General features: G+C 50.0%; 3 protein-coding genes across 5 annotated transcripts in view; 2 read left to right on the top strand and 1 right to left on the bottom strand.

Moving 5' to 3' along the window:
- LOC141993665 (zonadhesin-like) overlaps nucleotides 1–1723 on the top strand; it is a 28801-nt gene extending 27078 nt beyond the window's left edge. Inside the window, exon 25 of the mRNA XM_074963206.1 lies at nucleotides 1613–1723. Coding sequence (XP_074819307.1) covers nucleotides 1613–1723 — 111 coding nt within the window. The remainder of the gene's footprint in view (nucleotides 1–1612) is intronic.
- On the top strand, nucleotides 113–14049 carry PLAAT1 (phospholipase A and acyltransferase 1). Of its 3 annotated transcripts, none has more exons than XM_074962854.1 (4): nucleotides 113–129; nucleotides 4398–4536; nucleotides 10623–10891; nucleotides 12167–14049. In XM_074962854.1, the coding sequence occupies exons 2-4, from the start codon at nucleotides 4398–4400 to the stop codon at nucleotides 12266–12268; spliced, it is 510 nt and encodes a 169-aa protein (XP_074818955.1). In that variant the 5' UTR covers nucleotides 113–129; the 3' UTR covers nucleotides 12269–14049. The 3 variants fall into 3 exon arrangements, with proteins under 3 accessions (XP_074818955.1, XP_074818956.1, XP_074818954.1); XM_074962855.1 differs by lacking the exon at nucleotides 113–129 and adding an exon at nucleotides 287–379; XM_074962853.1 differs by lacking the exon at nucleotides 113–129 and adding an exon at nucleotides 498–566.
- A 959-nt stretch (nucleotides 14050–15008) lies between these two features.
- Nucleotides 15009–22644, bottom strand: part of ATP13A5 (ATPase 13A5) — a 52070-nt gene continuing 44434 nt past the window's right edge. Inside the window, exons 27-30 of the mRNA XM_074962852.1 lie at nucleotides 22436–22638; nucleotides 20723–20811; nucleotides 18665–18745; nucleotides 15009–15510 (exon numbers count right to left, since the gene is read on the bottom strand). Coding sequence (XP_074818953.1) covers nucleotides 15310–15510; nucleotides 18665–18745; nucleotides 20723–20811; nucleotides 22436–22638 — 574 coding nt within the window. The 3' untranslated portion in view covers nucleotides 15009–15309. The remainder of the gene's footprint in view (nucleotides 15511–18664; nucleotides 18746–20722; nucleotides 20812–22435; nucleotides 22639–22644) is intronic.

Here is a 22644-nt window from a genome sequence, read left to right as displayed (position 1 = left end):
GCCTGGGGCGCGTGGCAGCTGCCGCCGGCAACAGGCCGGTTGTGTTGCAGAGAGAGTCAGTGTGAGTGTGTGTCTGTGTGTGAGTGTGTGTGTGATCGCGGCGTGTGTGTGAGTGTGAGGCAGCTGGCGGTGAGTGATGGCAGCGTGTGTCTGTGTCCGTGTGTGTGTGTGTTCGCGGTGGATGCGTGCTTTCCGTGTGTGTGTGAGTCCGTGTCCCTGTCCCTGTCCCTGTCGGCCGGGGCCGAACCGAGCCGGGCCGGGCCGGGCCGACTCGGGGGCTCTCCGGGTCACACTCGTGTCGGCTGGGACCGGAGCCCGGGGGCCGCTCGCGGGGCCGCCCCAGCTGCTCCCGGCGCCATTCCCGCAGCGCTCCCCCCGGGTAAGTGCCCCGGCCCGGGCCAAGGCGGGCGGCGTCTGTCTGGGGAAGGTCCTGCCCCGGCGTCGCGGGGAGCAGTCGCCCCCGCGCCCCGCTTTGCCTGGGGCCGAGAGGGGGGCGTGGTGACAGCCCCGGCCTGGGCCCTTGCTGCCCTGGCTGCTGCTGTGGATGATTCTCCGGCTGCCCCGGGGTAAGGCAGGACTGGGGGGTCAGGGTGCTGAGCACCATGGGCACTGCGTGGAGTGGGTGCTGAGCACTGGGTGCTGGGTGGCGTGGGTGCTGAGCACCATGGGCACTGCGTGGCGAGGGTGCTGAGCACTGGGTGCTGGGTGGCGTGGGTGCTGAGCACCATGGGCACTGCGTGGAATGGGTGCTGCATGGAGTGGGTGCTGAGCCCTGGGTGCTGGGTGGCGTGGGTGCAGAGCACCATGGGCACTGCGTGGCGTGGGTGCTGAGCACCGTGGGCACTGTGTGGAATGGGTGCTGGGTGGCGTGGGTGCTGAGCCCTGGGTGCTGGGTGGCGTGGGTGCTGAGCGCCCTGGGTGCTGTGTGGCGTGGGTGCTGAGCACCATGGGCACTGTGAGGCGTGGGCGCTGCATGGCGTGGGTGTTGCGTGGCACGGGCACTGAGCACCATGGGCAGTCGCTGCAGGCAAAGACAAGAGCAGCACTTGTGAGCCAAGGCGGGCAGGAGGGAGTGAAGAGTAAAGACCAAACGTGCTGAATGTGGGTCCTCTCCACCGGCGTTACTGTTTTATCCTAGTGGCCGTCACCGCAGTACCTAGGAAGCCCAGAGAGGATTACGCAGTTGCTGAGGGGGGCTTATTCAGCAGGCTGCTAAACAAGGTGGTAAACAGTCGTGGCAAAACATTAAGGAAGGGGAAATTAGGCTGATTAGCAAGACCACCCTTATTGCTCCTGTAATTGCCAGAGCCTGCTTCCGAACGCAGCCAGGAGGCACAGGGTTTCTGAAATGATTTGTGTCAAAACAGAGGAGAAGCCCCACAAAATGGATTTGAATAATTGTTCTGCAGAAACATCTGCAAAGCTGAGCCTGGAGAATTTGACCTCCTTGTTCCAGCGAGCAAAACAGATCCAATGGGCATCGCCATTTGGATATATGTGGAGACCGCACTGCTATTACTCCGGCTTGTTCTGGGTTCGAATTCCTCCTCTTGTAGCCTTAGTCCCACCGGTCCTGGCTGGCCTCTTTGAGTCCTTTGCTCCCCCATTCCAGTCTGCCTTGGAGCAATTCCTCGGGAACTCCGCGGCTAATCAGATCCTGGCCCATGACATCCATCCATCTAATGCTGTGTCTTCCAACCCTTCTCTGACCCTCCATTCCTAAATGTAACCCTGTTTTTGGCACTTGCCTAAAGCCACCTAAGCCTGGATTTCCTCAGCCTTTCTGTAGTTGGTGCCATCTTCCGACTTCCCCTGATTTGTTCATTCTGAACATGGTCCATCAGTGTAGCTCCAGGCATCCATCCAGCTCTTTCATTTCCACTTTCTTCAAGATCTGCCCCTGATTCTTCCCCAATGCCCAGCATTCGGAGCCAGGCACCAGTACAGGCCTAATTACCGCCCTGTAGAGCTTACGTTTCAGTTTGACACATTCTTCTACTGCTGCTCACTTCTCTCCATTTAGTCCATTGTAATTGAATCTTCCCAACTACAAATCCATCAGGCGGAAATCCTCACCTCTCGGTGCCTGAGTTTCTCCTGCTGTGAAATGGGGATAATGACATTGACCTGCTTTGTAAAGTGCTTTGAGATCCACAGATGAACTGTGCTAGGTAGGCGGTAGGTGTTGTTATTCTCTTCATCCTGCTCGCAATCTCACCAACCCCAAATGATAGCATGATGTGCCTGGTCCCACACTATCCTGAAATTGGCTTAAGAATCATGATAGGTTAAAAGTAAAATAATTTTAAGGTCTTTTTATTTGCCTTCTGAGTTTGGAGTGTTTCAGGGCCACATTTTCCAGCTTTTCTCTGCAATCATGAGGGCTAAAACTTACTTTTTCTCTTAAATAACACCGGAAATTCTCATGGAGGGACTCGAGCAGGTTTGCAGTTTTTCAACACAACTTTCTTTTGTTGGAAAAAGCGGATTTGTCAAAACTGAAACTTTTCATGGCAGTGTATTGGTTTCAAGGAGACGTTCCTCGGGAAGGTCTCTCAGGTCCAGGGTGAAATTGAGAGCGACCCCAGAGCAGCCAATAGCTCATTGTTCAGGGCAAGTGCCTAGGATGCGGGAGATGTGGGTTCAGGGCTGGGCCACACCCCTGCTGGTGCCCTAACTGCTTGGCTATAGTGTGCTGGGGTGGGCTCTTTCAGTGCCTCCTGATGAAGCCATTCCATTGTGGATACATTAAATACTGAGGGAGGGAAGGAATAACTCTCTAGCCTGGTGGTTGGGGGCCACTAGCAGCCACCTGTAACCTCACAGAGTTTCCCATGTGAGAGGAGGGAGAATCTGGCCTGCAGCCACTTAGGGATAGAAGCTACTCTTGGGGGAATTCTGCATCACTGCACATGTGCAGAATTCATGTCACCCGCAGATTTCTTTGCTTCCCTGTCAGAAGTCAGATGATTTAGTTGGGGATTGGTCCTGCTTTGAGCAGGGGGTGGGACTAGATGATCTCCTGAGCTCCCTTCCAACCCTGATATTCTATGATTCTATGAAGCCATTTTTCTGTGGGGACGCAAAGGGAAGCCCGCAAGAGTGGTCATGCACCTCTCCCTGGCAGTGCAGGCAGGTTGGTTCGGGCGCCTGGAGTAGCTGGTAGAGACATAAATCACTGCTGGGATGGGATGGGGTGTGGGTGGGGGGCTGTGCAGTCATGCGTGAGAGAGAAAGAGACGCTCTGTCCCTCTTGCTCGCTATCGCAACACGCTCGGCATGGAGAGGACGGCTTGGGGGTGTTTCTTAGGAGGTAGACGTGGGGCAGAGCAGAATGTAGCAGCCTGCCTGCTTAGTGAATTGTTCCCATTGTCTTTGTGAATTCCCCCAGGAATATGAAACAGGTGTAAAAGATTTAAGGCTCCTTTACACTGCCAGAGTGGTGTAAAGGACATCATGGCTTTAGAAATGCTTACAGTGTTTTAGAGATTAGAACTGGTCTAAATTTTTGGAGTGAAAAAAATTCCTATCAAAATGTGCTCCATGAACTGTTTGGTGCTGACCTTTTTGGAGATGGTCAATAGCCAATATAAATTCTCCATCCCTCACTTGCTCTTCAGTTGCCTATGATGTAACACTGAGCATATGGCTCCATATATTTGTTGCCTAATAACTGGAAATAAAGGGTCAAACCAAGCTACATTACTATTAGACAAAGGAAGTTTGGGGATTTCCTCCAATCCGCCCCACTCCAATTCTCCATCCATTGTATTGTAGTTTAAATAAATTACCAAAATAATTGAAACTGGCATGATTATATTGCATTATTTTGACAAATAAAATATGCAGAATTTTAAAATATTGTGCACAGAATTTTTAATTTTTTGGTGCAGAATTTTTATTATTTTGGTGCAGAATTCCCCCAGGAGTATAGAAGCTTGGGATGGAAAAGGCCCTGGATGGCATCTCTTCTAGCCCATCCCCTGCTGCAGTGACTTCTTCCCCCAGCAGGTCAATAGTGCCTTGTCCAATTCAAATTGTCCCAGTGGTGAGGGGAAGGATTGCCCTGGCAACAGCCCCGGCAGGGTTTGCGTCCCAGACCAAAGCACGAGCTCGTTGCCACCAGAGCCAAAGGAACAGTTGTATGAGCTGGTAGCAGTAGCAGGCTGTTACCCTCCAGCCACCGGAGGGAAGAAAGTCGCATGCTTTGTAAGTATGTTGCACCTTGTCAGGAATTTATGCTAACTCTCAGTCTAAATGTTCTGTTCCTCCACTGTCTCCTGGTACCTGCCTAAGTGGTTCCCTGTCCACACTCCAGACCCCTCCTGCATCGTGCGTGTTGAGCGGAACAGGGAGGGACACGTTCAGAGTTGGTGTCTCTGTCTGTCCCATTGCAGATGGCGGCTAATGACAGCTTCAGTCTGGCGTATCTGGGCAACCCCCAGCCCGGGGACCTGATCGAGATTTTCCGGCCGGCTTATCAGCACTGGGCTCTGTATCTGGGGGATGGGTACATCATCAATGTGGCGCCTGTCGGTAAGAGCTGCCCCACGTTGATTCATTGGGGGGAGGAGCGTTCCCGGCCAGCCAGAGCGGCTGCGCACATGCAGGGTGAATGCCGCGGCTCTCGGATAAAAGGGGCAGAGGGTGCGCGCTCTGGCAGTCCTGGCCTGGTCTGTCCCTCGGAAAGGGCTGTGAGTTGGGAATAGCGGGCGGCTTTGGGAGTCTTGTACAGGACTGTGATACAGATGGGACTGAGGGCAGGAAGTGGGGCTCAGTGGCCAGTGTAACGGATGTTCCTAGTTCTGCTACTGGCTGCTGGGTGACCTCAGGCACGTCACTTAACTTCACCTCTTTAAAACCGTAACGCTTCCTGGGGCGTGGGGACTCCGGTGACATTCACAATGGGGCCCTGAGATGCTGGGTGAATGGCCGTGCCCCAGGCTGTGAACGGGGTGTGGCTGCTCAGTTACCTGGGTCAGCGGGGTCTGGGCGGTGGGAGAGGCCGTCCTGGGACTCACTGCCCTACAGGCGCTGTCCCATGGTGGGGGTAGAGCGAGCTGCCCTGCGGGAGGTGCTGTCCCTCAGCATGCTCTCAGCAGCCGGGGCATGGCCGGGCTCCCAGTCCCCCTTGAGAGGGTCTCTCCAGCACCGCTGGCTGGTGCCAAGGGACCACGTGTCCAGGGCTTAATTTGTAATGAAAGAGGTACCGGGGCTCAAGCCGTTTTTTTATTCAGAACTCAGGGCTGCGAGTCTTTCACGGAGGTCCCCGATTCTGGGACTGTCTGGAACCTCTGTGATTTCTGCAGCAGCCGGCGTGGCAGCCCCGGGGCCAGCTGCACCTCCCGCTGCTTGGGCGGCCACCGGCAGCTGGTCCCGGACACTGCTCTGGAGCAGTGGAAGAGCCCCGGGCCACCCCCCACCCCCAGGGCAGCAGCGGTAGGGCCCTGGGTCACCTCCCACCCCCAAGCAGGGCCGGATTAACCCATAGGCTAATAAGGCGGTAGCCTTAGGCCCTCTATTTTTAGGCCCTACTGTAGCCCTCCTTTCCATATTGAAGTAACATCTGGTAGCGGGGCCCTCAGATATTTTTTGTCTCTTTAGATATTGCTTTGTACAAATGAATCTATCCAGATGGTGAATTCAATGGATGGTGGCTGTGATTTTGTCTTTGTGGGCTAAGGAAGTGTTTGTGGGCCCAAGCCAGACTGAACTTTGTACACAGTAGGCCTACACTGGCCAACAGAAACCATGCGGAGGAAAGGAGGACGGCAGAAATGGAAGGAGGCCGAAGAAAGACGGCAGAGACAAGACGCAGTGCTGGAAGGAACTCCTTCTCTCCTAATGTTTTTTCCTCCTACTAAGTCTGATGGCGGGGAAGTCCAAGCGAATACCAGCCCAAGTGAACCTGCCAGGCCTGCCCCTGATGAAAAGGAGCAGCTTGACTTCTGTGACTTCTCTGGCTGAAGTCTCCCCCCCCCCACCCCCCTGAAGACTTTCCCAGTGATCGTAATACAAACACTTCCTTCTCCAGCGATCCAGGCGAGTGGGACACCACTTCTCAAGAGCTCATGGCACACTGGACTGAGACGGGCCCACAGAAATGCCACAGTCTAGCTGCTGACTTTTCATTGACAACGCGAGAGTACACCAATCAGAATCATTATCTGACCAAACCAATGTTTGACTATGGGAAGCCTAACAAACAGACTGGCAAGCGAGAATGGCTCATCTATTCGCCTTCTCAGAAGAAAGTGAAGTGTTTTTATTGCCACTTGTTTTCTGATACCAAAAAGTGGGGAACGTTCTGCGAAGGCTTCAGGGATTGGAAGAACACTGCATACGTTACCAATCATGCAATGAGTGAGCAGCATACATTGTCCGTTAGCAGCTACCATGCCCCAAAGAAAGTTAGTGGCAGAATTGATACCTAAATGGAAAACCAGTTTTTGGAAGAACTTTCTCAGACACGTAGTTGAAACCATAGTTTTTCTTGCTGAACGTGGTCTGCCATTCCGAGGCTCAGATGAGACTGTTGGATCGAAACACAATGGCAATTACCTTGGTGTTCTAGAGCTAATCGCTAAGTTCCACCCTTTCTTAGCTCAGCACATCAATCAACATGCAGATTGTGGAAAAGGCCGTACATCATATCTATCAAAGACTATTTGTGATTAATTCATTGCACTGCTGGGAAAGACAACGCTCTCAGCCATTGTAGATGAGATCAAAGTTTGGTGGGGGGGAGGGATAGCTCAGAGGTTTGAGCATTGGCCTGCTAAACCCAGGGTTGTGAGTTCAATCCTTGAGGGGGCCATTTAGGGATCTGGGGCAAAAATTGAGGATTGGTCCTGCTTGGGGTCGCTCTCAATTTCACCCTGGACCTGAGAGACCTTCATAGAATCATAGAATAGAATCATTGAATATCAGGGTTGGAAGGGACCTCAGGAGGTCATCTAGTCCAACCCCCTGCTCAAAGCAGGACCTAATCCCCAACTAAATCATCTGACTTCTGACAGGGAAGCAAAGAAATCTGTGGGTGACATGAATTCTGCACATGTGCAGGGGTTTGGACTAGATGACCTCCGAGGTCCCTTCCAACCCTGATATTCTATGATTCTGTGTGGGATTTTTTTTCAATGTCCATCGACATGTGACAGGTTTGAGCCCTTTGTGGTGTCACCGGATGTGCTGGGATGCCACTGAGTCAGCCTCTTCTGCCGGCCTGGGTCCCCTTTACCCAGCCTTGCTGGGCTCAGCTCACAGGCCTCTTCCTGCCAAGCACACAGGCAGGGCTACACCCAGCTGCACAGAGAGACAGGGATCCGCTCTGGAATGATTCAGCCTTAGGGGCTTGCCCCAACACTCTGGTGCTCACTTCCTTTAAGGGATACAAACCCAAAGGTTTTAAGAAATTCACCCCCTCCCTCAACGTGGAGGGAGATACACACAACTTCTTTCCCCCCCAGTTAGAAATTACATAAACGGGGTTATATTAATAAAACAAAACAAATTTTATTAACTGCAAAAGGTGAATTTTAAGTGAATATAAGAGATGACAGACAGAACAAAGAAGATTACTGATCAAATAAAGCAAAATATTCAAGCCAAGCTCAATATACTTAAGATGCAAAATGTAAATTCTCACCCTAAATGTTACTTTAGGCAGGTTGCAAAGTTTCTGTGGTTCAGAGTTCCAGTTATATTCTTTTTCAGACTGGACCCTATCTCAGTCTGGACTCTCCCGTGCCTTCCCTTCAGGTGGCTTTTGCAGTCTTTCTTCTTGGGCAGACAGGCCATGGAGAGGAGGAGTCCTGTTTGCCTTCCTCCCCACCCTTATATAGGATTTACATAAGGCGGAAATCCTTTGTTTCCCAAACTTGACCCCCCTTCCCTTCCAGTGGGAAGTTACAAGAAGTCCCAGGTAATGTTTTAGTATCAGGTGACAAGACCACCTGACCCTGTAGTATCACAGTGTCCATGAGTCAGTGGCAGTATGGAGCGTCCACAGGAAGGCCAAGCTTTTCACAGCCCATTGTCCTTGCTGATGGGTCATCCACCCTGTCTGGCTTTTCTATTGTTGTACCTGAAGTGTTAGCAGTGGGCGTCGCCCAAAGTAGCATAGTTGAAATACAGATAATAGTCAATATTCCTAACTTCAGATGTAGAAATGATACAGGCACACAGATTGGATAATCACATTCAGTAAATTATAATCTTTCCAATGATCTTACAAGACTCATCTTGCATAAAGTACATCTCAGTTATGTCATATTCATATCATAAGCATATTTTCATAAAGAATATGGAGTGAAACATCACATGACTCAACAGACGGATGTGTCACATGTGTATCAGCTGACAGTCATCTTGCGTTATGTGCTACCTAGTGGAGCACTTGAGCGTTTCGAGACCTTCATAAACATCATCAGCCACAGAGGGGAGAAACTTGCCTCGTACCTACTCGATTTCCTCACCGAAAATGGGATTGACATCAGCCTTTGTCGTGACCAAAGCTATGACAATACAAGCAGTATGAGTGGCAAATATTCAGGGAGGCAGGCAAAGCTAAAAGAGCGCAATACTTTGGTTGGTTACATGCCAGGTGCTGCCCACTAGCTCACCCTTGCTGGCCAGTCTGCCGTGGATTGTTGTATTGAAGCAGTTTCGTTTTTTGGATTTGTCCAAGAATTTTACAATTTTTTCTCTGCATCAACCAGTCATTGGACAATTCTTAGAGATTCGCTACCAAAGGGATGCCCAGTGCCCAAATCATTCTCAGGGACATGGTGGAATGCCAGCACTGAAGCTGTGCCTGCAGCTGTTCTGGGATACCCCAACATCCTTGAAGCGCTAGAGAGCATCAGGGATGATGAATCTCAAAAATCAGCAACAAGAAAATATGCAAAGATCCTGAGTGATGCAATGCACACTTTGGAAACTGGTATTTTGTGTGAGGTCTGGAATGATACACTTCAGCCATTCAGCAGGTGCAGTCTAAGCTTGCAAAGTGCTCAGATTGACCTTTCCATTGGTGTAAATCTAATGAGGAGTCTTGGAACTGTTCTTCAACAATTGCGGGATAGTTTTGATGAGTATGAAATTCAGGGGGCTGCAACAACTGCTAACCATGAGTATAAGTCAGCCAAACGCCGGAAAAGACAGAAGACATGCAACGATATAACTGCCCACTCATTCAGTGACAAGGAGGCCTCCAGAGTTAATACCTTCATCACAATCATTGACAAACTGAAGAGTTCATTAGAATATTGGACCGAGGCTTATGAAAATATTGACAAAACCTTTAGTGTACGGACACATTTTTCGCCTAACATTTCAAGTTCTGAAGTCAGTGAAGGTATCAAATGTCTGTGTCAGAAGTTCCCAGACAATGTCCCAGTAGATTTTACTAAAGAGTTTCTCCAGTTTGTTGAATTCACATCACATCACTCTCAGAGAGAGAGAGAAAAGATGACGAAAGCAAATCTATTTGGATGCGCCGAGTTATCACTGAGCCCAATGTGATCAAATGGCTCCCGAATGTTGAAACTGCCTTACGGCTGTATTTGTCACTAATGATCACTAGCTGTAGTGGAGATTGTTCCATCTCTTCTCACAAGGGTCAGAAATGTCCTCGATCCACCATGACTCGAGAGCTCTCAGTGTTTTGTCCGTCTTGAGCACTGAGAATGAAATCGTCAGGTCTTTGGATTATGATGACATCATTCATGACTTTGCCACAGCTAAAGCTAGGGGGAAAAATTGTTTGTTTGAAGAATTGAGTGTAGTGAGAGTAGAATAAACTTGTTAATTTGTCGTAAATAAATAATATGTAAATATGTACGTAGATAAATGTTTGATGACTTCATAATTGTTTTTGCAATACGGTAATTCATACTTAGGCCCTTCCCTCCCATTAGCCTTAGACCCCTCATAACCCTAGTCCGGCCCTGCCCCCGAGCAGCAGCAGTGGGGCCCTGGGCAGCCCCCCGACCCGTGCCGCTCCCCCACCCCCCAGAGCACCTAGGATTTAGTCAGGGGTGTTTATAGTACAAGTCGTGGACAGGTCATGGGCCGTGAATTTTTGTTTATTGCCCGTGACCCGACCATGACTTCTACTAAAAATACTTGTGACTAAATCGTAGCCTTATCCATAACTGATGTGGTAAGCCCGGAGGTGCCAGGGCTCTGAGGTGCCGGGCCCAGAGGTGCCGGGGCTCAGCCCTGGCACAAATCAAGCCCTGCCTGTGTCCCTTTCTCTGGGTGGCTCATGCAGTCCTTGTGCTCAGGTGAGAGGAAGACTAGGACTGCCCTCCACAGTGCATGAGGGCCGAGAGAAGGATGGCCCCTTCTCCCACCCCTTCCCCCTAGGGGCAGCCCCTTTCTGTCATTCTCGTTCGACTCGGAGAAGGACTGACTACCAGTTGGTCGCGAGAGGCCAGATTCTGGTCTCATTTCCCCCCGCCCCGCAGGGCAGCCACCCCAGGGCAGGCTCTGGGTTCCCCCCCTTGGCCCCAGGGGAAGTACCCCTGAGTGAGCCGAGCGTGGCCAGCGGGACGGCTGGTGCTGTGGCTGTCCTGCACTCCGGCCAGCCGGCTCAGCCTTGTCTCTGCCTTTCCCAGAGGAAGGGGCCGCGTCGTCGCTGGCGAGTGCCAAGTCTGTGTTCAGTAGGAAGGCCCTGGTGAAGATGCAGCTCCTGAAGGACGTGGTGGGGAGCGACACGTACAGAATCAACAACAAGTACGACGACGCCTACACACCGCTGCCCGTGGAGGAGATCATCCGGCGCTCGGAGTTCCTCATCGGCCAGGAGGTGTCCTACGACCTCCTCGGCAACAACTGCGAGCACTTTGTGACGCTGCTGCGCTATGGGGAGGGGGTCTCCGAGCAGGTAGGGGTGCCATGGGCATGCAGCTGCATTGAGTGTGGGGCAGGCAGGCTGCCGTCTCCTGCACGGGGCGCGCTACTCCCCTCTCCTCCCGGGTGTCCCGCAGGATCTGCACCGTGTCCACATGGCACCAGCTTGACCAGCCCTGCAGCAAGCTCTGTGCAAAGAGGCCACCACCTAGGGCTTTTCTCGCTCAGTTTGCAGCAAGGTCCTCCCTCCGAGGGGAAGGGCTGGTGGGGTGGGATGCAGTGCACGCTGCAAACTCAGAGCCGCTGAGCCTTGCCTGGCTTTGGCCGGCTGCTCTGCCTTGATTGCAGGACTCGCCCGGCCGCACAGCTTGCTAAGGAGTCCCACTTCCTCTGGCTGAACCGCCCTGTTTGCAGCGAGTGAGGCTCTTCTCTGCTCAAAGCTGCATTATCCCAGGGGTAGCAGCTGCTCCCCAGCTGCGATCCCAGCATGCCCTTGTCCAGCAGCATATCTGGGGGCTGCGGGGGTGGCTTCCACAAGTTCCCAAAGCGAGGGGGGACGTTTTCTCAGTGTGGAGCTCACGCAGAATCTGGTCCTTTCTCCCTGATGCAGAGAAACCCACATGGACTTGGGCAAGTTTTGTTAACTGCAGGTTTTGTCAAGAACAAACCTGGTATATGGAAGTCCCAGCAATTTAAACCTGTTGTGGTGAATTCTGGGTGTGTTTTGTTGGGGGAGGTTTAAACCCCGTGGCCTCTACTGGCTTTGCATTGGGGACGCTGCTATCGAGCTGTGCAGAGAAACCCCTGCGCACTCAACTGAAAATGTGCTTCTTAAACCCGTCCTGCCTCTGGCCACAAGGGCGAGCGATATGCCGCCTGACCACGACCCCCACTGACTTCAGTGGGCTTTGGATCAGGCCCAGGACGAGAAGCTGAGGACCAGATTCTGATAACCATGAAGTCAATGGAATTCACTCCAGATTCACAGTGGCATAACTGAGAGCAGCGTTTGACCCCATGTACTGTCTGTGGACTGAGTGCAGAGCAGACATTGCTTTGCTCAAAGGTGAGTGACCTCCTGGCATGAGTCCTGGGCCTGATTCTGATCTTGCATAAATCAGTAGTTACTTGGAAGTCCCTGAATTCCACAGGCAGGAAGCCAGTGTACTGTGAGATCAGCATTCGGCCGGCTCTGCTCTGTCTCGTGCATGCATCTCTTGTATCCACTGTGTTCATCACGAGAGATTGTTCAAGTGTGAAAAACCCAGTGTTCGTGATGTCGTCAGGCAGCTTTGTGTTTCCTTTGCAGGCTAACAGAGCAATCAGTGCCATTGGGTTTGTAACAGCTGCTGCGGGTGCCGTCTCATTGTTGGGCTTTTTCCAGAACAAATCCAGGGAGCGGCATTATTAACCACATACCATGGTAAACTTACAGCATGTGATGGTTGGATTCCAGATTGGAATGGAACCAGCTCAGTCCACGGATAAAGCTACAATAGACGCTTGTTGCCAAGGACGTCACTGTTGCCAAGGTCACTAGCTGTATTTTTTGTCATAGCAACTTGTATTCAATTGCAGATAATGATTTTCTTGCTAGCCTCAGTTGACTCCCTGGCAAATTCTTCATCCTCATTGGTGCTGTTTTGCTGGTGATTGGGCCCGTGAGCCAACAAAAGAGCTTTATACACAATTGCTGCTGACAGTGTTTTTATAGATTTGACTTGCTGGGTTTTTTCAGTGAATAATTTATATTTTTTTACCTGTTTGGAGAAATGTTTTTATGTGTTTTTAAAAAGAATATTAATGAAACTTACAAATATTCTGAGGGGCCTTTTCCCCATCCCACGACTGGTGGGTTTTACAAGTGGAAAATCCCAACTGCTTAGATTTGTGGTGTGTGCTGTGTGGTGTGGTACTGTGCACCAGGGCGTATGCTGCACCTGCGATGCTGGAACCCACAGCTGCTCTCCAGGCCACAGGAGATGGGATGCAGGAGCAGGTCCCTTCTCCTGAAGAGGGAGAGAAGGGTCCCTTTTTATTTTTAAATGAGTGTTTTGTCTTGGATGTGATGCTCTTTCGCTTTAAGAAACAGACCTGTTTCCCACCTGTGAAATGATTCCTGCGTGCTGTTCCTCTGGACCGGTCTAGCTCACTCTCAGACCACCAAGGGGGGGCAGAACCAAGAACGCGACTGCAGCATTTTCTGGCTACTCTGCGCTCCTGCCCAGCCCCCACTATTTTTCTAGACTGCCCGTGCTCAGACGGGCTGCTATAGCGGGTACCTGCTAGCATTGAACCCTACCTCTCCTGGTTCCTTAGTGACCCCTGGGGCTTGGACCTTCCGTGAGCCAAGATTGGGAAAATAACTCTAAATCCTGCAAAACCAGTCCTTGGTCTGGAGCTGTTCACCCCCCAGAGCCTCAGCCAGAAACTGAGCTTGAGCCCGTGTTTAAATTCAGTTCTTGGGCGTTTCCTCCTGCTGGTTGGAGGGTAGATACAGCATTCCTGAAGTGGTGTGGGGAATGTGCCAAAGAAAGCAAGTTGCGTGTATTGCAGATTCTGTTAGCATCGGTTCACCTTCCAGTCCCATGTGGGTGACACCTGGGTTTTTTGTAATGACTCTGGTTTTGTGCTTGAGTGATTTAGCTGCGTTCTCACTGGCTAGCAGCTGGTGTAACTGGCCCACTGGTTTGGAACTGTTCTTTGAAGCCTGAAAACAAGATACTAACTCCAGTGCTGGCTGTCACGCTGTGCCACTCCATGGACTGCAGTCGTGCGCAGGCCAACCCCAGGTCCGGCTCAGGGTACTTACTGCAGAGTGTTGTCTGCTGTTGAACACGTCCCTACTTGAATCAGAGCTTTTTTATTGACACTTGTTTCCGTGTCTGGGGGACTGAGTCTGATGTCTGGGTGTATATTGTAGTGCACTGTTGTCTAGTGTTTCCCTTTCTTCTTAAACTAAACTGGATATTAAATACAGCAAAAAACAAACAAACACCTACTTCCTATTATAATAAATCCGAAAATAAATCTGAGCGTATGTTGTGTAGCCAAGGGCCATTTCTCGGCAGATGTTATTGGACGGGTAAACGCTTTCCGAGTAAAGGAGCTGCATTTAACCAAGCTCTGTAGGCGCTCAGCCTCTCATGCATGGATGATGTCTGAACCCTGAACTGCACTGTTTCAACTTTCACCATCAGCAAGGTGGGTGTGAAAACAAAGAGGACCAGACTTTGCACTAATTCCCCTCATTTAATCCCTTGAACTCAGTGGAGAGACATGATTGTTACATGAGGGCTGAATTTGGCGCAGTATGTATACGTGGTTCAGTCATATGAGTCTGAGCCAGGGAAAATCAGACTCTGGACAGCGAAGTAACAGGTGTTTTCTCTCTGGTTCTGCCTGCAAATTCCCATTGCAATGGATAGGTTTTTGCGGTTAGATTGAGAGATGACTAAAACTTGATCTTCCCTAGCCAGGCCTAAGCCTTATAAATCAAATTTACCCCACTCCACACTGAAGTCACTGGGGTTGCACTGTTGAAAAGTTGTGAGGGATGTGAATGGAGAATGTGTCTCATTCTCCTTAGTATAAATATAACTGTGCGTGACTATGCCCACCCCCAGCCCAGCCACTAGGGGAAAATTTTCAGTGTGTTAGGCCTTCATCCGCTGCATTACAGTAGGCTACTCCTCACTGGTCCCATTTCTGCAGCCAGTACCTGTGCAAGAACTGGAGGATGCAGCTCTGTATGGGGATGATGTGGGGGTCTGGGTGGGGATAACGTCAGGCTTTGTGGGGATTACGTACGTCACCTGTCGCATCTTTAGCTCCTTCAGGTAGGGAAGAAATTTTCTCTCTGAACAACACATCTTTGCCATTTGGTCTTTAGGTTTCCATATTGGGCAGGATTTTGCAAATTTACATACACGTCTTTCCCCATGCCCAGAAAAGTCATGCAGTCCCAATACACCACCCAAATTCATGAAGTGCTATGCAGGGATCAAAGAAACATGACCCCCAAACCTGCAGCTTGAAATTCTCCCAAAGAACTTCAAAAGCAAAACCCCAGGAAAAATCAACTCTATTTTTTTTTAATTGTAGTTTGGCAGCTTACACAAGAGTCTTAGTAGAGTACATTGACTAGCCTGGCAGCAACAGCGGAGAATCAGATGCTCATTGTTTTACAGGAAGTTTGCAAAACTCTAATCTTCTTCAGCATATTTGTAATTGGACAGAAAAAGTGCTCAAATGGTCAATAAAGCTTCACAGAAAATGGTAATTCGCCATAAAATAATTCCTGTCAAGGGTACAGCTGTAAGAGACACTGCCTGCATCTCTCCAATGACTTTGGGTTCGTGTGTTTACACAAACCCCCCTGAATCTTTTACCAATGAAACTGAAAATATTCTAGGTTCAATATAAAGTAGGACAAGTTGTCATCTTTGGCTTCTAGTTCTCTTTGTCGTGTTCATAGATTGGGTTGATGTAGATTTCATTCTTGCTGTTTTCTGCAAAGTCTTTTCTCTTCAAAGGAGGCCAGTTTGGATCCTTCTCCAGCTTCCTCTGCCACTTCCGATACTGGCTCTGAGACCGGAATCGAAAGCATTTCTTAATCAGCAGCCAGAGATGTCTGTTTTGCAGGATGACATCCTGTGAAGTGAAATAGAGCTGCTAATACTGGCTCCCCTTAAAGCTCTGAAGTGAGTGGAGGAGGCCTACACCTGCCATTCCCCCACTACTAAAGCAGCGTGGGTAAAATTCTGCCCTCACACACAGGAATATTGCCTAGCCAGGGCCTGATCCCGCACTCATGTGCACCCCAAACTCTTCCAGGCTTCCAGATAGGTAGGGTCAGGTCCTTATTCACTTGTTACATTGGAATGACAAAGCATGCAACTTTCCAGTGCTACATTAATCTCTCTTCCCAGTTTACAAGCAGCATCTCCTGTTACATGCATGCAATGTAGGGATTTCAGTTTGGTTTATCTGAAGGGTACAGGGCCTGATTTTCAACCTGACCGTAACCTTCCTTTTGTGAGGTTTCAGCTTGGCAGGGACAAATAACTGGAGGTGCAATGCTGTGCCAACAAACGTCACTTACAAGTTGAAGTACCTAATTTGTGAGCTCTCACTCCTACAATGACAAACCATGCCTTTAGCTGTTTGCATCTGCATATTGGGGGCACAAAGGGGGCAGTTTTTAAGAAGTTGGCCCCAAATGTCTGCCGCTGGTATGGAAACATGCCGTGGTACAAACTACTGTCTGCAAGCACTGTTCTCCAGCAGGTGATTTAGGACTCGCTCGTCTTCTCTGAATATGTTCAGTCTCATGCTTCCAAAGGGAATACAAAGAGAAGGAGCAGTGTAGTCCGCACACCAAGGTGTGCAGAAATGGGGTTTGGTTTATTTATCAGGTTACTTGCATTAGAAGTGTTTAGGGTACGTAGTTTAAAGGAAGATAATGTTGCAGCTGAAAGGGAAAGAAGAATCATAGAAAATGGGCTGGAAGGGACCTCAAGAGGTCATCGAGCCCAGCCCCCTGCACTGTGGCAGGACCAAGTAAACCTGGACCATCCCTGACAGGGGTTTGTCCAGCCGGTTCTTAAGCACCTCCCATGACGGGGATTCCACGACCTCCCTCGGAAGCCTGTCCCAGAGCTGAACTCCCCTGAGAGTTAGAAAGAGTTTCATAATACTTAACTTAAATCTCCCTGGCTACAGACTAAGCTGTTACTACTTGTCCTAACTTCAGTGGACATGGAGAGCGATTGATCGCCATTCTCTTTAGAACAGCCCTTCACATATTTGAAGACTGTCAGCAGGTCCCCCTCTCAGGGTGTTTTTCTCAGGAACAAACATGCCCAGTTTCTTGAACTTGTCCTCAGAGGCCATGTTTTCTAAACCTTTTATCATTTTGTTGCTGTGAGGCAAACCCGCAGCCAGACCTGGCTGCTCACTTAGCTACAATGACTCACCTAGCTCATTCAAGGAGCCGGGAGCACAGGTGTGTACCTGGTGCAGTTCACCCCGCTATCCAACACCTGACACTTCTGCGGCAAGAGGGAGACCCTGGCGCATATCTACCTCGAGTGTGCCAAGTTGCAGCCCCTTTTCCAGCTCCTCCAGAATCTCCTCAGGTTCTGGCGGCACTTCTGAAACCCCATCTATGGCCCCACGAAGTCACGAGACCTCCTCATCAACCTTCTCTTGCTGCTGGGCAAGGCAGCTGTCCCCCATACCAGGAGGAGGAAGCTGGACAGGGAGGTGTTCTGTGACTGTGGGGCCTATTTCTGATCCTCCCTTAGGTCACGTCTCTGGGCAGAGTTCCTCTGGGCATGTCCAATGGCTCCCTGGACGCCTTTGAGGAGCAGTGGACGGTGTTCAGGGGTCTCTGCTCAGTGTCCCCCTCTGGATCCCTGCTTTTGACTCTGTGACCCTGACTCCCGTCTCGGGGGACATATGTTGTCCCTGGAATTATTTGAGCTCTGGGTCCAGTAGCTCCTCCCCTTTGGCTGGGGGGGTCGTTTAGATGTGGGCAGGCTTCTGCCCACCCATTCCCCACCCCAGATGCTCAGTAGTATAATGACTCACCCCTCCAGCAGAACCTGCAGTGTCTCATCTCTCAGGTGTGCTGCAGCAGTCTATCCTGGGGCAGGGCCTGGATCAGATAACCCCGGGCACACGTATTTCACTCTCACCACCAGAGCCACAAGTTAGTCTGTGCAACAGCAGCATTACTCGGCTACGAACTCTCCTGCTGCCTCGGAGTGTTACAGAACCCTGTGCTTATAGCCCGCCCTAGATCCTGCCCCTGTTCCTGCCCCACCCTTGCCCGAGCCTTGTTCCAGCCCTCTTCAGTCTTGTCTGTGCCCTATTCTGACCTTGCTCCAGCCCTGTTCCTGACCAGTTCCTGACACCCAGGCCCTTGGACTGACTCCAACCCAGCTCTGACCTTCGGTCTGCTTCCAGGTTGTGACTACAATCCTGATTTGGCTTGTCTATGGACTCTGAGCCTAGTTCTGACCCACGGCGCATCCCCAGGTACCAGCATCCCAGGTACTGCTGCTCTCAGCCTCTCTTGACTCTCAGTCCAGCTTTGGCCCTTACTGCTGTTCTAAACTGCCACTCCAGCCGCCAGGCCTGACCGCCTAGAATTCAGAGCCTGACAGTTGCTCTTCTCTGGACTCACTCCAGTTTGTCCACGTCTTTTGTAAGGTGTGGTGCCCAGAACTGCACACAGGACTCCAGCTGCGGCCTCACCAGTGCTGAGCAGAGCAGGATAATTGCCTTCTGTGTCATACATACACCGCTCCTCTTCAGAGGTGCCGACTTTCTTCTTTCGGGGTGGGTGCTCCACCCCCAAGGCCCCACCCTCGCTCCGCCTCTTCCCTCCCCTGAAGCCCTGCCCCTGCTCTGCCCCCTCTCCTGAGTGCACTCCACTCTCATTCCACCTCTTTCTGCCCCCTTGCCCCAGCGCCTCCCGCCTGCTGCCGAACAGCTGATTGGCCGGTGGCTGCCCAGCATCCACCATTATTTTTTCCCCGTGGGTGCTCCAGCCCCAGAGCACCCACGGAGTCGGCGCCTGTGCTCCTATTTCTACACCCCAGAGTGATATTAGCCCTTTTTGCAGCTGCATCGCATTGTCGGCACACGTTCATTCTGTGTTCCACTGGACCCCCCGGATCCTCTTCAGCAGTACCTCCACCACGCCAGCTATCCCCCCTGTCGTATTTGAACAGGGAGAACTCAGCACTTCCGCTAGACTTCATGGTCCTGAGGAAAATGGGTAAACTAAAACACTCACCTCCACAAAGACCGATACACAAAATGTGACAAACAGCATGATTAAGATGTAAACCCTCCAGATCGTTGGAGTGCAGAGAAGCTGTTGGAAAAGAAATGCAAGTCATTTGATTTTGAATATGGTTTTAAGATTCTCATGGATTTCTAACAGTCTGTAAGACCAGCTAGTTTTATTTTTACATGGATCAGCACTAAAGTTAAAGAAATCTTAGTGCCATCTTATCTTCTCAGAGATCCCTGAACGGATTAAGTCATGTTAAAACACGGATCCTGTTCTTTTGCTTTCCTAGGGTGCAAATGACCTAAATGTATCTGAAGCAGCTGCTTGAAATGGGTTTAGTGACAGACAAGGCAGTTATTGCTTCAGCACTGAACATTAATGAAACCCTATTTAAGATCATGGGGTGGGGTGGGGTGGGGGGGAAAGGAAGGATGAAGTGCCCACTAACTGTGTAAAGAAGGCTCCGTTCTCCTCCTTGTCTGTGCTTGGAAAGGAGTTGTCAGGACCAGTGGCATACGCAGTACTCCCTCCCGCTATGGCATGCCTTTCCAATGAGATTGGGGGAAGTTCCTCCCCAATGTTCAGGCTGTCCTTGTTTGGGGAGAAGGCAGAAAGCAGCTCTCTGCACCATGCACCTGTATTCTAAGGATGAGTGCATTAAACACGGATACCTTTCCACAGAAGTTTCTGCTATATCGACACTGAGGAAAGTTAGCCAATGGTAGCATCACACCTGAAGGATGGGTGCTGGCAGGGGAGTAGTTAGGACTCCCTGCCCAGGAATATCCCATGTAGAATACAGGCCTGGTGGTTTCTATCATTTTGCTACCTGGTTGTGAGTACCCCAATCGGAGCCCTGCCCTGCAGTCACTCCATGGACAAAATGTCCATTTAACAATGTGGAGTTTTTCTGTTAGAGCAGGAGCATGGCCAAATCTGTCAATAAATCTGTAATACCATCAGATTCATGGATCACATTCTGCATTGCTTGTGCAAAGGTGGGTGCACAACTGGCTGAAGGATTCTGCTCCAAGAGTAGTTATCACTGGTTTGCTGTCACACTGGGAGGGTGTATGTAGTGGAGTCCTGCCAGGGTCAATTCTGGGTCTGGAACTATTCAATATTTTCATTAATGACTTGAACAGTGGAGTGAGAGAGTGCTTATAAAATGTGTAGAAGGAGGGGTCGCAAGTACTTTGGAGGACAGGATTAGAATTCAAGATGACCTTCACAAATTGGAGAATTGGTCTGAATTCAACAAGATGAAATTCAATAAAGTCAAGTGCAAAGTACTGTGCTCAGGAAGGAAAAATAAAATACAAAACTACAGCATGGGGAGTAACGGGCTAAGGGACAGTACTGCTGAAAAGGTTCTGGATGTTCTGGGGGGAATATGAGCCGACCAGGTAATGCAGTTGCAAAAAGGCTAATATTCGGGGGGTGTTAATAGGAGTATCATATGTAATACACGGGAGGCAATTGTCCCGCTCCAGTAGTCGCTGGCGAGGCCTCAGCTGGAGTATTGTGTCCAGTTCTGGACACGGCACTTTAGGTAAGATGTGGATAAATTGGAGAGAGTCCAGAAGAGAGCAAGAAAAATGATAAAAAGTTTTAGAAAACCAGATCTATGAGGAAAGATTAAAAAATGGGGCATGGTTAGTCTTGAGAAAAGCAGACTGGGAGGGGGACCTGATGAGTCTTCAGATATCTTAGGGGCTGTTATAAAGGACGGTGATCAATTGTTCTCCATGTCCACTGAAGGTGGGAGAAGAAACAATTGGCTTAATCTGCAGCAGGGGAGATTTAGGCTCAATATTGGGAAAAGCTTTCGAACATTAAGGGCAGTGAAACTCTGGACTAGGCTTCCAAGGGAGGTTGTGAATCCCCTTCACTGGAGGCTATTAACAACAGGTTGGGCAAACACCTGTCAGGCCTGGTCTAGATTTACATGGTCCTGCGTCAGAGAAGGGGTCCCGTCCAGCCCTACATTTCTATGATTCTATAATTGATCAAAATGCAGAGAGGGTGAAAAGGACACGCAACTTCTGTTCCACTTACCAGCATGCCCTTGTATACAGCACTGATGTCAGCAAAGAGGAGGAAAAGGCAAATTCCAAGCTGGATGAGCAGCAGGACTGAAAATATGTCTGGGGGAACAAGAGCGTTGTGGCACTGTGAAGTGTTTTGGTAACCAGAAAAACCCCTGCTACTGGACTGGGTTATTATTTATAAAGGGCTGGCAGCTCCTGTGACGTGTTGCAGAATTGCTATGAAGCACATCTCCTTGTTTAGCAAAACTTCCCAATTCTACCAGCAAACAAAGGGAGCTGCAGAACTGAAACAAGAATGAGACTCCACACCCATTCTGTCACTAAAAGTGCACATTGGTGTTACTGCCTGGGCGATTTGCCAAATGCAGGCTTTAACTAATTCAACCAGTGTAAACTAAAAGCCACCCTGTGGAGACACAAGCTTCTCACCAGGATAACATGGTCTCAAATGACAGGTGGTCTTATTCCCGATGTATGCTCTGATCCATATGCACAACCAGTGAGGAGAGGGTGAACTCCACACATGGACTATGGGAGCACATGATCTTCAGTGGTGTTGTGTTACCTGGGTGAAAGTATTCCCTGAAGTAAGGGCCGGATGGCTCAGGGACTTGCTAATCAGACACAGAGCCTTACGCTTCCAGGTTGCTGATATGTATCTTGCCCATACCCTCTATGCATGAAAGCTGTTGCCATTCTGCCTACTCAAGTGCAAGGAGCTGCTGGTTGCAGAGCAATTCCAAGTGGCCAGGTATCCACATCACAAAAAATGCTGCCACAGCTGACACCAAGAGGCAGCCTTGATCATTGCCTTGGTAAAGCAGCCGAGGATGAATGGGCCATGGCGAGCAAACTGCTCTGTGACACCCTCCAGAGCAGGGTGAAGCATGTAGGAGAGATGAGGAAGCTGGATGTCAGCAGCGCCTTGCAGGAGCACTGTAACATTTGCCAAATGGCAGCTCCCATTAAGAGCATTTGTGCCTGTTTGTCAGCATAGAAGAAGACTCTTCACCAGACTCGGCTTGGGAGCTTGAAATCTGGCAGCTACCCACCGACTGCTGCTGTACAGAACACCTTGGGGCCTACTGCAGTCTAAAGTACACACTGGAATTAACCCTCCTGTGGCTGAGCAAAGCTTTCCTCTTGCTTCTCTAAGCACACAGCTGCAGGCAGAAAGGAGCTATCTGTTAATCAAGAGCTACTAGGGGGTCGTTCAATCACTCAGCAGAACTCAAATGAAAGTGATCCAATTTTGTGCCTTTATCACAGACTTTTCTGCTCCTGTCCCACAGAACGTATGCCGGACAGAGCTGGGTACCTCAAAGATCGCAAGGAGATCTTGCTTATGGAATTTCAGCAAATAAATCTCCCCCTTTTTGTTATCTGTCTTCAAATTTTAACAAACAGTTCTGGCATTAATTGCTGTGTCGCTCTCTAAACGCCCACTTCCCAAATAGGGCCAGTTCGCCTCTCTCGGGTCATGCTGGTATAAAAATTAACCTTGGTGAAAAAGCCTACACTTGGGGCTTTGGCTGAGTCTGGCCTCCAGCTGGTGAAATGGGAGCTGTCTTCCATCAATAACAGCTTGCTATGCTGGTCATGGGTTCAAGTCCAGATAAATCACAAAAGGTGGAGGTAAATCAAAGCATTACTCTTAGCAAACTATTTGTCCGTGTTGAGTAAATATCTGGAAAGCACATATTAATGCAGTTATACTTACAGTTAGTATAGATGGGTTTCCTGAATGGCTTTCCCTTGGAAAAGACAAATGCTAGAATTATGCAGTTGATTGTAGTTAGTGGCCATAGAGTGGTGTCTTCATAGCTTAGAACGCTGCTGGGGACATCTCTGGCATTTGCAGTTCCATTCCTATTTAGAATGGTGCTGACAGAAGACAGGGAGTGGTTTGCTGGAGGGCACTCTCTGCAA

The sequence above is a fragment of the Natator depressus genome, chromosome 9 (genome assembly GCF_965152275.1).
Source record: "Natator depressus isolate rNatDep1 chromosome 9, rNatDep2.hap1, whole genome shotgun sequence".
NCBI classification, from domain to species: Eukaryota; Metazoa; Chordata; order Testudines; family Cheloniidae; genus Natator; species Natator depressus.
The sequence above is the reverse complement of the archived record's forward strand: the minus strand, read 5'-3'. Positions and strand labels throughout refer to the sequence as shown.

Excerpts from the sequence above, each read along its gene's own strand:
- PLAAT1 (XM_074962854.1), top strand. The coding sequence starts at position 4,398 with ATGGCGGCTAATGACAGCTTCAGTCTGGCGTATCTGGGCAACCCCCAG. Across the intron at positions 4,537-10,622 it reads CATCAATGTGGCGCCTGTCG|AGGAAGGGGCCGCGTCGTCG; the intron begins GTAAGAGCTGCC and ends TGCCTTTCCCAG. Across the intron at positions 10,892-12,166 it reads GGGAGGGGGTCTCCGAGCAG|GCTAACAGAGCAATCAGTGC; the intron begins GTAGGGGTGCCA and ends TTTCCTTTGCAG.